Raw genomic sequence first — 17687 nt, 5'->3', positions numbered from 1 at the left:
CTGGAGTATATGCTTTGCGGGTAGGAACCCCAGATTCAACCTCCAACACCACCTAGTGCCCTGGACAATGCCAGGAGACAACCCGTAAACACTACATGTGACCCAAAGAGAACAACAAAAATACTGCTTTTTTAGAGGCATGGAGATCCCTCAAAGAACTGGAAAGACATTTTACATGCATGACCCAGCGTTTGATGCACTGGCTCCCTGAGCACTACTTTGGAGTACCCTCAGAAATTACATTTTAAATTTTTCAGGAAAGAAAGTAAACTTTAAAAAAAAAAAATCCTGGCTCTGCACTCGGGAATTATGGTCCAGGAGTGGCGGTGCTCAGGGGACCATATGGGATGCCAGGGATTGAACCAAAATCGAAGACATGCAAGGTAGACGCTCCATCCACTGTATTATCACTCCTGTCCCATAAGTAAATATTCTTAAGTTACAAGAGGTTTACTCCATGGCTTGAAAGCCAGCCACACATGCTGGGAGAAAGGGCAGCCCAGACAGAGAAGGGAACACCAAGTAAAGGGTGTTGGGAGGATACTCCCAGGATGGAAGAAGCATGCTGGAAGTAGACTATAGACTGAACATGCTTGCCACTCAATGACTCTTCTGCAAACCACAGCACCCAAAAGGAGAGAGAGAAAAAAAAAAGGGAATGCCCTGCCACAGTGGTAGGGTGGGATGGGGTTAAGGGGAGTGGGAGGGATACTGGGACTGGCGGTGGTAGAGAATGGGCACTGGTGGAGGGATGGGTACTCAATCACTGTATAACTGAAACCCAAGTACAAAAACTTGTAAGGTCAATGACTGTACCTCATGATGTTTCACTAATAAATAAATAAATAAAATGGAAAAAAGTAAATATTTTATGAATAGGACTAGGCTACATAAAAACAAGAGTAAAAAGAGATTAACAATCATTAAAAATTCTCAACATTGCAAGCACCGGCACACAACGAATCCCACCTCCGAAAAAACAACCAAGTGTTTGCATGATGGCCCGAGTGAGCCCAACAATATCACCAGAAGAAAGAAGAGGGCTGCAAAAGAAGAGAGTGCAGAGGAAATTGTCCACCTATTCTAGAGACAGAGGGAGGGTTGGGATGGGAAGTATACTGGGCACACTGGTGGTGGAGAACATGAACTGGTGGAAGGATAGGTGTTTGACCATTGTATGATTAAAACTCAAACATGAAAGCTTTGTAACTGTATCTCACAGTGATTCAATAAAGAAGGAAGGAAGGGAGGGAGGGAGGAAGGAAGGAAGGGAGGGAGGGAGGGAGGGAGGGAGGGAGGGAGGGAGGGGCTGATGTGAATAATAATACTAAAACAATCTAAAAGTAAGGAAACATGTTTACATGACTGATAGCTGGTAAGCTATTCTCAATCTTACTGATTTGTAAATTAATTTATTGAGAAGATCATGCCCTTGAGGACATCAGGCTAAGTCAAACAAGTGAGACAAATACTGTATAGTAAAATATATAGAGAGAAAGCAGAATGGTGGTTGGTAGCTAGCAGGGGGTGGAATACAAGAAAATGTGGGTGTTATGTTGTTCAATGGGCAAAGAGTTTGTTTCACAAGATCAAAAGAGTTCTTGAAACTGGTTGTAAGGCAAAGTGAATGTCCCCAATGCTAATAAACAGCCCAATGAAAAATGCTTTAAGATGTGAAATTTTATGCTGTATATATTTAAATGTTTTTTAAATAAATTTAAAAGTGCTTCTTAACCAAATGGTCCTAATGGTTCTTATACACACACACACACACACACACAAACACACACACACAAGTGTGTGTATGTATGTCACACAAATATAAAACTGAACACAAAATGACATATATAAGTATGACTTTGTTTTATATATATATACAGAGAGATAAATGGACATATACGGATGACACACAGGTGAAAAATAGGGGCCAGAGTGATGCACAGCAGGTGGGATGCTTGCCTTCCATGTGGCTGACGCAGGCTTGATCTCCAACATCCCAGTATCCCCAATGGTCCCCCAAGCACAGTCAGGAGTAACTCCTGAGCATAGCCAGGTGTGGCCCAAAAAAATAAAAACAAAGAGCAAAACTTAATGAATGTTCTATATGAGAAGACAAATAGTGTATCACCTTACTGATGGTCTGAAGTGTCAAAGACAGGTTTCCTTTCTATACTGTTTCAAAGGATATCTTCAATTGTATTTTGTTTACTTTATGACATTTTTTAATGTTTTTAAGTCCTTTCACATAACAACCATTCACTCATCCAACACTTACTAACCATACTTGTATGCATCACTATAAACAGAGCATATCTAGAACCTAAAAAAATAGCTGCCAAAGAATGAAACATCAGAACACAAATATATTATCCAATTGGTCATCCCAAACAAATCTACCACTGAAGAGAAAAGGCTGAAAAACATTTTCTCGTTCACAATCCCAAATAAAAAACAGAAAAGAGAAAAATCCCAGGCACTTTGGATTTCTGTCACATAAGACTAGAGTACAGTAGGTAGAATGTCCTAAGAAAACTAGAAAGAGGTGATTGTGGATTAGAAAAGGAACAAAGTGGCCATGGAAAACACAGAAATATGCACAGCACTTTCTGTGTCAGAAGCCACTAAAAGAAAAACACTTCCACGAGTCGATTTAGCTTAAAATTGTCTATACTTGTTTACAAGGTTGTTTAAACTAAAGCAGTTCTGTAAAAGCACTGTTTTCTAATCTACGGCATTAGGATACCTACACATGGGACTAGGCAGACACTGACCTAAGATTAGGTTGACATCGTATGTGCTTTAAACAACTGAGACAAAAGTTTTCAATCAGTCACGGTTTTCAGTCTTACTAGTTTGTCATATACATTGCTATAGAAGTAAAAGTACAGAATGACTAAAATTATGTCAAGTATTTCATACAATCGCAAATTTAGAAAATTTATTAAAAACAACTAAAATACAATTTTACAGTTCACACAAGTATAGTCCATCTGCACTTACAGCAAGCCTTTCATAGTCAAACTTTCAAGCATCAAATAATTTAACTAAACTCAGATATTCACAAGCAAACAAAATGCAGGTTGCTATAGTAACAGCTTCTCTAGGATGATGGAAAGAATGAGGCGTTCCAGATATCTTATTTCTATCTCAGCGTTGCCACTTACACTGTAAAAGATTTTAAATATTGCGATATCCCAAAATATACCAGATATAATTCAATCTTCCCTTGGCGATTTGGGGGATAATCAGGGAATATAAATATGAATATAAATTTTCACTATCTAGAAAATATATGTCAAAGGACTTGACAGATACTGTACGGCAGTTTATTTTCATATACTGAAAGTAAATGATCTCTAAATGCAATGTGATGTCCTAGACTGAAAACTGAAACAGGAAAAAGTGACAGAGAAAATGGTTAAATCCAAATAAATAGGTAGTTTAGTTAATAGCACTATACAATCAGTAATGCTCTAATGTTCTGAAAATGCTAATTTGTTCCAATGAATTGATGTTTTCGGAGCAAAATGAGCATAACACATATTTTGCATTTGCTGATGCACAACTTAAGCCATGAGAAACTAGGTGAACACAGCAAACTATACTCTGAACAGAGCCAGTTCAGAAAACAAGTGGATAGACAGCACTCGCCAAAGATCTACCAGCAAGCAACCTCTCAGACTGAAATGTTAGGATTCACTCCTACATCTACAGCTATTTTTTTCTTTTGAGTTATGAAATAGTTCGAATATTCTGAATTTCATACACCAGATTCATTACTTTCGTTTTAATATAGTTGGCATATTTGAAAAGTATAAGTGAAAACAGAAATCTCTAGTTTTAAATTATTATAGATGTGAAAAGTAAGGCAATTTAAACTAGTATCAGTACAAAGATCTGATATTTAACATTTAAAATACCTCTCTAAGAAGGACAAAAAGTTTTCACTGCAATGTTTGAAAGAAATCACAATACCTAATTTTACAGCAGTCAATAGTAAAAAGGTGCTTTTAATTAATAAAAGACCTTGTCTTCTTGATAATGTCATACTTAGAAGTTCAAAATGGTAATTCATTATGGTTTTGATTTGCATTTCCCTGATGATTAGAAATCCTGAGCAACATTTCACATACTCACAGATCATTTGTATATCTTCTTTCTGGAAAATATTCAGATCAGTTGCCATTTCTTAAATTGAGACATCATGACTTAAAATAGTATTAACATTCATACTTCAGGCTTGCAATGTCCCAGTACCACACTGACCACTGGAGGGCCAATATCCCTCCACAACAGTCCCTAGGACCCTCCTTTCCAATCCCACCTCCCTAAGCAACCTCAGTTCCATAGGCAGAATCTCAAGGTTCATTTTCATTGTCCATTGTCTATATCTTTGTTTCATTTCTTCATACTCCACATGCGTGAGTTCATTCAATATTTGTCCTTCTCTGATTCACTTCACTCAGCATAACACCCACCAGTTTTTCATCCAAGTTGTAGAGAAATAGAAAATAAAATCTTTACTTATACCTAAACAATGTTCCATTGTGCATTTATATCCCAGAATTTATCTGCTCATCTGTTGTTGGGCACTTAGGTTATTTCCAAATCTTGGTCACTGGGCAAGATTTAAAATAATCTTTTAGGGGTTGAGGATACGGTTCAAGTGCAGAACATGTGCAAGGCCCTGAATTTGATCTCTGACACTCTACATGGAAAAGTGACACCAGATGTAGTCCTGGTGACACCGCCCTCCCCAAGCACCACTGGTGGCCCTCAGAGCACCCAAATCACTGAGATCTCAGCATCACACCAATGGATCAAGCACTGAATTATCAGGCCTACACAGTTGACCTACAACTGCAGGGACTAACCCCAGATCATCAAGCCTGAGTTTTTGTAGGTGTGGCCCCTGGAAAAAATAATTTCTGGGAGGGTCACCAGAGCAATGATCAAGTGGTCCAAGGCCTCTCCCAAAAATACTTGGAGCAGCTGTGTAGTTCTAAATGATTCCATGTGACAGCTGGTGATGCAGTATTTGGACCCAGTGGTGCTGGGGTCAGTGGGGTCATACCTGTTAAATGTATGCTATACCCCTAATAGGGTTATTGGGTACTAGGGATCAAACCTAGGTCCTTGTGCATACAAAGCATGCACTACAACCTTCTGGGCAGTCTTCAGGGCACCAAAAGAACAATCTTTTAAAACTCCTTTGGAAAATCTAAGAATTTTTTCTAAAACGTCTATCTATAAGCATCCTCTCAGTATCTGTATTGCAAATCATAATACCCTCGGTAGAGAGAAAGAAGGAAATTGTCTGCAATAGAGGCAGGGTGAGGGATGGGATGGCAGGGGGGGATACTGGAGACAATGGTGGTGGAAAATGTACACTCGTGGGACAGATGTTCGATATCACTGTATGAAACTCAAACATTAAAATTTTATAACTGTAGCTCACAGTTATTCAATGGAAAAAAAAATACTGACTTGCTCTTCAAGCCCATGTTCTCCCTTGAACAAGTTTTTCTCTTGTTTGTCAAGATGTTTCTTTGCTTTCTTATTGCCACTGTAGAGAAGCCTGTGTTCTCTCTCAAACACACACTTCTCTCTTTCCCCCTCACATCTTTTTAAATAAGCTTTAATGAAAAAACACCTCGCTTCACAAAAAGAAAAAAAGAAATACTAAGTAAAAAATACTAAGTAGGAGGTATGGTGCCGCCAGCAGGTCTGCACCTGTGAGGCATGTGCATCAGCAGCCTGATGGCGCCTTCAGACTTCCAGATACCCCAAAATTGCTGCTGTGCCTTTGGCCAGACCCCAAAAACTTGGGGCAAAGTTTACCAAGAAAGTAAATGGCCAAAAGTTAGGTATGTGGAAAACACACCCACAAACCACCTCCAGTTCAGCTATATAATTGGATGCATGGCCTCTCTGGTTCCTGATTAAACTGCTTAACGGCCATGATCCCAGAGACTCAGAAACGAATCTCAAAACCCAGTGGCTTTTGGCAGAAATGCATCCAGTCCCTGCAGTAGGTTACCAGTGCTGGGCCAACCCAGGTGGGAATAGGTTTCGTGCCTTGGCCTGTTCCCCCTGGCGGCCTGGGGGCCACCATCTTACAGAGGCCATTGGACAGTCAGGTTTGGGCCCGCAGTGACAAGACATGCAGGGCCTCATGGGATGGGGTTAGAGCTGGTCCTGTCCTCCCCACCCCAACGAGACCCCAAGTCATCGCCCATAAACAGCCTCTCTGGCTCCTGATCAAACTGCTTAATGGCCATGATCCCAGAGACTCAGAAATAAATCTTGAAACCCAGCGACTTTTGGCAGAAATGCGTCCAGACCCCACAGTACGTTACTGTCACCAGGCCACCCCAGGGGGGAAAGGGTGTTGTCCCTCCGACTGCTTCCCCCTGGTGGCTCAGTGGCCATCATCCTCCAGAGGTCATTGGACAGTCAGGTTTGGGCCTGCAGTGACGAGACATTTTGGGCCTCACTGGATGGGGGTGGAGCCGGTCCTGTCCTCCCCGTCCCAACGAGACCCCAAGTCATCGCCCAAGAATGGCCTCTCTGGCTCCTTATCAAGCTGCTTAACAGACATGATCCCAGAGACTCAGGAGCAAATCTCGGAACCCAGCAGGTTTGGGCAGAAATTCATCCAGATTTAAGTGTTAAAATTTCAGAATTTCAAAATCACGTGGCCACTACAGCAGCCACATGACATCATATGTTATTCATAACCAGCAATAGAAAACAAATTGTTTACTGTTGCCTTTTCAGCAGAATGAGTGTTGGGGTAAAATCTCAAATAATAATAATGGTGGGTCTGGTGTCAAAATATTGAATGCAATCCAAGTACAGAGTGAGTAATGTGGAAATCATCTGCCCCACAGGTAGGGGGAGGGTGTGGGATGGTGGTATACTGGGGTTTTTTGTGGTGGAGAATGGGCACTGGTGAAGGTACGGGTGTTTCATTGTATGACCGAGACTTAGACCCGAAAGCTTTGTAGCTGCTCTCATGGTGATTCAATAATTAAAATTATAAAAAAATGGAAAAAAAAAGTAGGGTGGAATACATGCACAATTCAATCAGCTAATCAGTGGGTGGATAAATAGCAGTACTCTTACATTAAAAAAAATACTAAGTAATAAACTATATCTTGACAAAAACTCTCCTTTGGCAAATTTTGGAAACTAACAAAAATTTCCTTTGCACTTTAGGAAAAATCAGTCAATGAGAATTTAAATGATTACTGAGCAATTATAAACTAAGAAATAATAGCTCATAAAAAAAGGTATAAGCCAGACAATGAAATTTCAATGTTTACAAAATTTGGTCAACCCTTCCTCAATGCCAACTGCACTTAAGAATGAAAATATGATGCCAAGGACCCAATTCCACAACTACTGACACACTACTAAGCTCTACTGAGTTCATTATATTGCCAAAACTTCCAGGCACACCAGTCTTTAGGCTGATGTCTCTGGCTTCCTCTCAGAGTAGGGATGGGCAGCCTCCACCCACCCCACCTCCACACTTCTGGAAATCCCAACAGCCAAACACACATCCCACACCTGCACCAGCTTTATAGGCTCATGATTAAATCTCAAAAGAGATCACCAAGCCAATAAAATCCATGAGTACACCAGTCTCCCAGAGGCAAACTCTGTAGAGCCCTCAGGAGGGGGCCAAGCCGAGTCCCTACCCTGCTGAAGCCCTGGCTGCCCCACTCACACTCCCACGGCTGCCAAAGGCCAAAAGCCCAACTCCACCACCTCACAACTAAGCTCTGCAGAGACACCAAACTGCCAAAAACTCCAGAGACACCAGCCTTGAGGCTGAGAACTCTGGGGTCTTCTTTGAGTACGGGAAGACATCCAGAAGCCCTGTCAGCCACACCCACATCCCACAATTGCTGCCATGTCAACTCATCAACCAATAAAATATTCCAGAGTTCGTGAAATGTGTGGTTCAGGGACACCTCTAAATTCGACAATGGTAAAATGCTAGTAGGAGCACACCAAACTAGACAGGAGATTAATCTAGAAGCCAACTAGGCACAATAAATTAAAACATTAACAGAGAAGGCTAAAGTAGCAACGAACAGCCAGGTAAACCCTCAGACAAGAACTTAATGACCTCATGGTGAGATACATCCATTTTCACAAATTTTCTTTTACTGAAGTATTCTTTGATAATTCCATTAGCCATGAGTTGTAAAGAGTAATATTAAATGCATTATTTTGTGTCTGCTAAGGGGGCAGTTCTGGGGAGTAATTAGGAACATGTTGGAGAGAAGGTCACACTGCTAGTGGGACTGTTGATCGAATACTGAATGCCTATAACAAATGTATCATGAACAACTCTGTAAACCATGGCGTTTAAGAAGGAAAAAAAAAAATGATGACATGAGAAACTAAATTAACACATAACACAGATACTTTCCAATCATAATCACAAAAACTGTTTCAACTGAACTTGGTTAAAGTTAGGCTAAATGCCAAGGCAAAAGTTCTGCCAATGTGCACCTCAACACAGGGGAAGTAAAGGTCAACCAGTTAATATAATTTACTACGGTTTTCTAAGATCTTAGACAGCTTGAACTAGAAAATCTAAAATCCCGGCCAGAGATATAGTTCAGCAGGTAAGGTACTTGCTTTGCAATCAAGCCCTAATACTACATATTGTCCCCCAAGCCACACCAGGAGTGATTCTAAGGCACAAGGGCAGCAGTAAGCCCTAACCACTGTTAGCTGTGGAAACAAAACCAAAAAATAAATAAAATTAAATTAAAACCTACTTCCTTTCCATGTACATTCACTCATTCAAAGTAACTTACTCAGTGCTCTTTAATACCTAGTACTCTTAGAAGACAAAAATGCTATAATAAAGAACACAAAACAAAGGTCTTCCCTGATAGATTTTATGCTCAACTGTTATTTTATTCATCCACTCAAGTATTTACTGAGTGTTTACTATGTGTCATACAATAATCTAGTACAAAAGGGAATAAAAACACAAAAAAATTTTCTGTTCTACTGAAACTGACATTTTAGAAGGAAAAATGCACATGATAAATAGTAAGCACAACACAAGCTAAAGTCAATGGTGATAAATACAAGGAAGAAAAAAGAAGCAGATTTTAAAGGGACTTAAAGCTGTGTAAGGGGCGGCCAGACACGAGTACAGAACACAAAGAACCATTTGTTAATCAGAGTGGTATCAACTACAGTAGCATCAGGTAAGGCCAACAAGAGTGAGGATGGAGTGAAGACTACATGAAAAACAGTGGCTGCACAGAACTGAGGTTACTAAGGTCAGGGTCTGAGAGAGTGGAGAGGTTCCAGTGGACAGGGCAGAAGGATACCGATACCTGGGCAGGACGTTTGATGGAGAAGTACATTTTGAAGAGTATGAAACTAGATCCCTAAAACAAGTACAGTCTGACAAACGAATGGTTTTCAATTCCAAATAATTTTTAAACGGTCAAAGGATTTTTGAAGATGGAGACCTTGAAGAGGACTTTCACAGAAGGAGGAGAATCACTAATCTCCAACACCCCATTGGACGGCAGGTACGGGAGGCTCAAGGGGCGGCGGGGGCTGTGCAGAGGGAGCGTGGAGTGCATAACCAGACCTAACCGTCCTGCCAGCACACTGAGGACAGCAGGCTGACAGGGAGCAGACAGACTTGATTCAAACAAAGCCAACAGATTACTTAGAAGTCGTTGTTACTTACAAAATACACAAGCTGATAAAGCAGGATAAAATGGAAGAGAAAGCAGAGCAAAACTCAAGCTCTGATGCTGAGAAATGAACACTCCCGCCAAAAATGAAAAAGATACACAAAACCAGAGATGTAGCTCAAGGAGCTGAGTACATGCTTTACACGCAGGAGGGTTTGATCCCTGGCACCTCACTGTCCCTGGGGCACCACTGGAGCATCAATGCATGTGGCCTCAGAAGCAAAGAAAACACACAAACACACAAACACACACACACACACACACAAAATTCTATAACAACATAAGGCAGTAAAACAAAGAAGTAGCAAGCTCTCTTTTTTGCTCGTTTCTGAACACAGAAACCGAAGAAAGGACTGTAAAGTAGAAAAGGGTCAAGATTTAAAAGTTTTTTCATTCTTATTTCTTTCTCAGTTTGAAAGCCTGATGCTGTAAAAGCAGAAATTTCCATTAGTTTGTAAAGCATCTCGTAACTCCTGCTAAAGAGGAACTGTTTTACTCATCTGAAAACCCTCACCATAGTGCCAGGCACACGAAGGTACTCAGAAAATGTTGAGTAGGTAAGACGGAAAAGCATTTATATTCCAACAAATCATACACTCTGTGTTCACCTAGCCAAATGGTTCCAAGTGACTTGAAGATAAATAACAAGTAGTCAAAAGATGAAAACAATCTTCCTCAAAAAAAAAATTCTAGAAATATGTCTTTTTGATCTGTGTCCCTTAGAATAGCACTTTGGATAGATAAAAGAGTGCAGGTTCTACTGTGAGCTCAAAAATAAACTGACTCTAAGACCAGTGCAGCCCTGGGAATAATAAACTGACTCTAAGGCCAGTGCAGGCTAAGGCAATCACTCCCCGGGGAACCCCTCCCAAGTTTACAGATGAGAGTCGATTTGTTCACACTCCCCTCAGGACTTCCTTTCTCTCATTTCTAAACAGACACAAGATGAACCTAATTTATATGATTACAAACACTCCCAGAGTATTCTCTACTCAAAGATGATACAAAGAAAGAATGGATACAAAGATGCCCTCTGGGCTCAAGAGTTAGTTGGGAAATGGGGGGCTGGCAAGAGGAGGAGGAAAGGGGGAGGCCCAAGACAGAGCAAGAGTACAACTGGGAAGGGCATTTTGTCCTGTACACAGCCAACCTGGGTTCAAACTCTGGCATTCCATATGGTCCTCAAGCCTGATAGGAGTGATTCCTGAGTGTAAAACCAGGAATAGCCCATAAGGACCCCCAGGGGTGGTGCAAAAACCAAAACAAACAAACCCACCACCCCAAAAAGAGAGTTTATGGTTAAAGGCTGGGTGTGTTTTTTTTTAATGAAGGAGTAAAGCTACAATGTAAAAGATGTAAAACTACAAGAACAAAGAAGTAAATATAATAAAAGGAAAAACTTATGAAGGACTTCAAAGAAAAAGCTATGCCTGGGGCTGAAGTGATAGCACATCGGGTGGGGTGTTTGCCCTGCACATGGCTGACCTTGGTTCGATTCCCAGCATCCCATATGGTCCTCTGAGCACCGCCAGGAATGATTCCTGAGTGCAGAGCGAGGAGTAACCCCTGAGCATCGCTGGGTGTGACCCAAAAAGAAAAAAAGGGGGGGGCGCTGGATCGATAGCACAGTGGATAGCGCGTTTGCCTTGCACGCAGCAGACCCAGGTTCGATTCCCAGCATCCCATATGGTCCCCCAAACACCGTCAGGAGTGATTCCTGAGTGCAGAGCCAGGAGTAACCCCTGCGCATCGCTGGGTGTGACCCCCCACCCAAAAAAAAAGAAAGAAAAGAAAGAAAGAAAACGTTAGCCTGAAAGAGTGTGGTTTCGCTCGACAGTCACATTAAATTATAAGGAAACAGAGACATTATTAAAAAACCTTTTGTTCTTCTTCGTTTTAACAACAGCAAAAATAAAACCTTTAAGAAACAAAAGATTAATAAAAAAATGTTTTTCTCAATATGTTGGAAATTAAAATCACTTCAAGATTCATAGGAAATCAGCATCTCGGGCCAGGGAGAGCACGGAGAGTACAGGGTACCTGCTTTTCATGCATGGGCTAGTCTGATGACCCCTACCCTGCATCACTGGGTATGGAGCTGGTGGGTCTTGGGACTGCAGTCCCAGAGCAGCTAATACTGGATCGTCTAGTCCAATAGCTAAGAATTGCTGAGAGTGGCCCGAGGCCACCAAGCACTGTGTGGGAAGATTCCCCGCTCAAAAAAAAAAAAAAAAAGGCACTTTTGATTTATCTAGGCAACATATCCCAAAACAAAGATTCAAAATGACTTGATCACAATTACTTGACCCTCCGTTGCAATATGGCGTGCCTAAAGAATTTATCATAATTTAAACAGTTCTGGTAGGTCCTCTAAAGAAACCATCTGCTACTGAATTTCTCAGGGGCAGGAGAGAGTTCAGCGGAAAGGACCACTTGCCTTGCACACATAGCCCGAGACTCCCCAGGAGTGATCTCCGACCACAGAGTCAGGGCAGGCCCTGAGCACAGGGAGGCATGGTCTAGAAACTCGAAAACCGAAAAGATAATAGACAAAAACATATGGCACTGGGCATTATAAAACAACTATTTTATAAACCAACTCGCAAATTTTACCCAATGTTTATTTAAGCATTCATCAGAAGAAAAAAAACAGAAAGTACATTTAAGCCCAAAATGACTTTGGGGAAAATGACCCCAAAAAATCTTAAGATATAAAGCCCTTTTCTTAAATATTACCGGGGGGGGGGGGGGAGGAGTGGAGTGATTGTACAGTAGGTAGGACGTTTGCTTTGCATGCAGCCAACCTGGGTTCAATCCCCAGCATCCTAGCACTGCCAGAAGTTAATTCCTAAGTGCAGAGTCAGGAGCAACCCCTGAGCATTTGCTGAGTGTGACCCAAAAAGCGGAAAAAAAAAAAAAACCTACATTCTGAAATACCTATAAAACAGAAACACATGTTTTTTGAAGTAAAACAAATTTTATTTGGAGGTTTTGAAGGGAAGGAGAAAGAGAAAGTGGGAGAGAGTGGAGAGTAACGTGCTCAAGAGAGAACCCAGGCTTCTCCAAGGGTGAAGAAAGCCCCTACACACATCCCAGCATTAGACAGGAAAGCATGAAAGTACACATCTCAAGAGGGGAGATGCGGACGACACATGTGCTCAGGCACCACATGTGCTCAGCTACATGGGCACAAGCAGCACATGGGCTCGGGCAGCATATGTCCAAATCATACTTTTATATCATTATTCTAACCTAAAAGAAAATTCTTCAAAAAGTGAAAAGAGTATCATTAGACTTTTCTTTCGCTTGTGTGTGTGTGTGTGTGGGGGGGGGGGGGGGGGGGAAGGGAGGAGGGGGAGGAGGCGGGGAACATACCTGGCAGTTTAGGGGACTATGTGGGGTATTGGAATTTGAAACCGGGTTCATGGTCACAAGCACATGCAAATACAGTGCCTTAACCTCTGATCCATCTCAGCAGACCCTCTTATTTAAAAGTGAAAATACTTTTATCTTACTAGATCTTTGTTTAGTGGTAAGAATAGTGTAAAATCACTAAAATTTTGAAGCGAAGTAAACCACAACTTTAACTATAGGTTTAAGTACTGGTTATACTTATAAAGAGTTAAACACACTAAGTTCTATACATCTCAGCTCTGTATAACAACAGAGACAATAATGAAACAGGATGTGTTTTGGCACAAAACGAGAGAGCAGGAAGGGCCTTTGCCTTGCACGGGGCCAACCCAGTTTCAAGCCGGGCACTCCATGTGGTCCCCCTAGCCTCCCAAGAGTAATTCCTGAGCACAGAGCTAGGCATAAGTCCTGAGCAAATAAAAAACAGGAGGCATGAAAAGCAGGTATGTGGTAATATGTGGTAAATATATACCAATTACTTTGTGTTGGACATTAGCAGCAGCACCTAAAACTACGGTATTAGGTAGAGACTCTGGGAGAGGAATTAGGAAGGCAAACGATACCCATTCCCAAGGACATCTATACATTGTGACTTGTAAACTGTAAGCTATAAACTCCTGTTTGCTAAAGTCTATAACAATGATTTCCATTTGAAATGCCTACAGGGTTTTATACTTTACAAGCAGGTTTCCCATCTAGCCATTCACCTGTCATTAAAATTATATAATATGAATATGTATCACAAGAAATATCTATTTTTAAAAAAATAAATTAAAATTCAAGAAGAATGAACAGGCAGTGAATGCAGAACATTTTCTGGGAGGGGAGTTCACTGGCTGTAAAGGGTCTCACAAATGGGCACTACTACCACCTCCCTCTGGAGGGGCTGACCAAGGCACAGGGCTCTACGCATCTCTCTGCTCCCAGGGTACTCAGGGGAAGGCCGGCCTGTCTTAGGGCCATGCATTGAGGCAAGAATACTGTCTTTTCTTCACTCTCAAGAAGAGATGCTCTGTCTTCTGAAACCCACCACAGAGTACAGATGACACCAACAGTTAAAGGCTATGTCACATTCCAGCCCAGTGTTCAAATGCCCTGAGCTGAAAGGAGAATTAGTCTACCTAGTAACAAAGTGCCACACTGATTTCCCATTTGTCTCATGCCTTGAAATTTCCCAGGACTGTTGAGAGAAGAAAGTCTTGCACCTTCCTGTCTTAACAGTACCTATTTACAATCTAATTTTGTTAGAGCTATACTTTGAGGGCCCAGAGATGCCAACGGGCCTGAATCCCAGCACCACAGGGTTCCCTCAGCATCTGTGGGGCTGGGGCAGGAGGGCCCCGAGGTGGCCTTGGTGGTCCCCAGCACTATAGGGCCCAAGCATCACCATGTCCTTAGGCCCCATCACAGAACAGCAGCCCAGCTGGTTGAGTATCAATGAAACGGGTCCCCAGGTTCCCAGAGCACAGCATGGGAGCACTCACCCCCAAAGAAGAACTATACTTCAATTTCTAAAAAATAAAACCAATGAAAACAAATATTATAATTCTAGATATGATTCTTAACCATAGAACAATACATACTGAGCCACAGCTGAAAAATTTGGAGGTTTAAAAAAAAAAAAAACAGAAAATTCACATTCATTCAGTTAAGGTAACCTTGTTAGGATAGTCACATTCTAGTTTCAGGATAATTTGCAAGAAAGTTAGAAATAATTTCATAATAAGAAACAAAAAGATAAGTCAAATTACTTTTTTTAAAAAAACATAAGGTAGTCAGCACCAAACAAAAAGCGAAATCTAGTTAATGCTGCTAATTTAGTTAATGTAGTCACATACCAAGCTTCAGGGAGCAAAACAGAATATTCATGTGGTGAGGTGGTCTCTGGGAAGTTGGAGAGAATGGCAAGACGATGAGGAAGCAGGTCAGATCCATGGTAAGTAAACAGAATTTCTACAGCCTGCACATTGCTCTCCTGCACAAAAATGCAAAGGATCAGTTTCTCTTGCAAACTTTATAAAGTAGTCACTGCACTACGTTGAAAACTTAAAACAATCCTCTTGAGATCTGTGTTATAATATGCTTCGAAATAACCCTGATTTCTTCTGGTCAATCACATTTCTCAACTGAACGCTCGAAGAATTATTACTTTTTTAAACTCAGGATGATGAGTAAAAATAAAGTATGATTTCTCCATATTTATTCATATGATCAAAAAAGAAATAATAGTATAAGCAAGCAATAATATTAACTACACGACTTAAAGATTCAGAAAGTGTTAATAATCATAATTATATTTACAAAAAAAAAAAGAAAGAAATTACCCGAGCATATGTTCTTGCTGAGAGAACAATATTCTGATTTCTGAACTTCTTAAAGAACTCAGCATCATATCTCTGTTCAGATGAATGGGGCACTCCCAGGATGGCCTGAGGAAAACAATGGTCTAATGAAAATACTTTCGGAATATGGCTAACAATATTAAAAATCTTTACACTAAATTAAGCTATTAACTAAAGTATCACATCTGCATTCTTAGCTTCATTTTGAAAATGACTATATAGCTTTATTTTTAAAATAATTACATATTAAGTACTGGTCATGGGGAGGGGCTGGAAATAGTAGAGCAGACAGGGTGTTTAGATAGGGTGTTTGCTGTGCATGCGGCTGACTGGGCTCCAAGCCCCAGCAACCCATACGGTCCCCCAAGACCACTAGAAGTGAGTTCTGAGTGCAGGGCCAGGAAGAACACCGGAGCACTGCCAGATATGGGATTCGCATAAAGATAAATAAAAACGGTTCATTTTAGGGGCCGGAGCAATAGCATAGCGGGTAGGGCATTTGCCTTGCACACGGCCGACCTGGGTTCAATCCCTGGCATCCCATATGGTCCCCCAAGCACTGCCAGGAGTAATTCCTGAGTGCAGAGCCAGGAATAACCCCTGAGCATTGCTGGGTGTGACCCAAAAAGAAAAAAAAAATGGTTCATTTTAGAGAACTGGAGGACAAAATTATATATATAGGCTACGTAAAAGTTAACTTACAGGAGGACAAACAAAATCCATCATCTAGTGGGGCCAGAGAGATAGAACAGTGGGTCAGGCACTTGCTTTGCAGGTGCCCGACCGGGGTCCAATCCCTGGCACCCCATATGGTTCCCCAAGCATTGCCGGCTGTGACCCACGAAGCAAAATGAAACAAAACAAAAAATGCAGCATCCGGTAGGAACAGGCAAGCAGTTATATATGGCTGCTCATTTTGAGGCTCTGGCACATTCAGACAGCTGTGTGGCCAAGGACCACTGAGAGTGGGCCCTGAGCCCTGCTGGGAAAACCCTAGCCAAACGCAAACAAAAAACATATATATGAAAGAAAACGCTGGGATGGGATAAAAGAGAATATAAAATTAACCAAATATTGAAAATGGCTGAAGCCACATCAGGGTTCATTGTATTGACTTTCTGTACTTTCAGGGCTTGAAAACTTTCTTCCCCCACCCCCTTTGTTTTGGGGGGGGGAAGAGGTTTTGGAGGCCGCACAACAAAAATTTAACTCCTATCAAAGCATGGAAGAGCTTTCAAAGTAAAACCACACACTCCTCACTAATCTTTGCATCTTTACTCATTGCCCCCGCATCCAGCTGCCCTGAGTCGCCAACTGTTTCAGGTGCCTCAATGCCGCCAGGCCTGTTTGCACACAGCTCACTGAGGTTCCACACAAGCTTCCGAATAGAAGTTACCTCCCAATAAGCATTTGTTCCCTTTTCTCCTATTTGGACAAGTGATTTACTCTCTCTAACTCTTCGTTTTATAGCCATAAAATGAAGAAGTTAATTACCCCTGGTCCAGAGGACTGGGAAAAAGTCTGAACAGACTTGGCTGTAAGTCAACAACAAATGAGTTGATGTGTCTTATGGTATGCTTTCACCTGTTCCTTCAAAAAATATACCGTGATCCTGATGGAGTCAAATATCCTGAGTTCTGGGAATAGAGCATCAAACAAGACACAATCCTCTCCCTAAGGAACTTCCATTCTCATGTTCCTTGACCCCCTAAATATGTCTTTCTTCACTCGTTAAAATACCACTTCCTGTGTAGTGTTTTCTTGGACATCCTCAGGAAAACTTTTGTTCCAGTACATGCTCTCGGCAATTCTTTATTATTGCTTACTGCTGATATAATGAGGACTCCACAAGGACTAGAACCTGCTCATCTCTTTGCCTCCAGTACCGACATGATACCTGACACTCCCTCATGTAAAATTTACATGAACCATTTTTATCTCATTTATCACAGAATTAATAAAGTGAGACCCCATGATTAGAATGCAATGGCTATGTATATCAATAAATGGTAGTCAATTTACCTGAACATCTTCATTATTGAGTTTTCAAAGCAAATTAATCAACTTCACCTAATTTTCAAGAGTTTAGCTTTTAAAATGCAGGGCTCAACAAATAGCTTAAAGATGACTACTGCCATATAATAATAAATGGACTTATAACTGTCAAACATGGAATAGCAATTTA

The 17687-nt window shown here is 41.2% G+C and overlaps 1 protein-coding gene across 1 annotated transcript in view; it reads right to left on the bottom strand.

Annotated features, from left to right (window-relative positions):
• The window catches only part of NBAS (NBAS subunit of NRZ tethering complex), a 389024-nt gene that overhangs the window by 259725 nt on the left and 111612 nt on the right, over positions 1 to 17687 (bottom strand). Inside the window, exons 20-21 of the mRNA XM_056124489.1 lie at positions 15485 to 15589; positions 14999 to 15135 (exon numbers count right to left, since the gene is read on the bottom strand). Of these exons, the coding sequence (XP_055980464.1) occupies positions 14999 to 15135; positions 15485 to 15589 (242 nt within the window). The remainder of the gene's footprint in view (positions 1 to 14998; positions 15136 to 15484; positions 15590 to 17687) is intronic.

Source organism: Sorex fumeus, unplaced genomic scaffold (assembly GCF_029834395.1).
Source record: "Sorex fumeus unplaced genomic scaffold, SorFum_2.1 ptg000006l, whole genome shotgun sequence".
NCBI classification, from domain to species: Eukaryota; Metazoa; Chordata; class Mammalia; order Eulipotyphla; family Soricidae; genus Sorex; species Sorex fumeus.
Note: the sequence above shows the minus strand (reverse complement) of the source record. Positions and strands in the feature narration are given on the sequence as shown.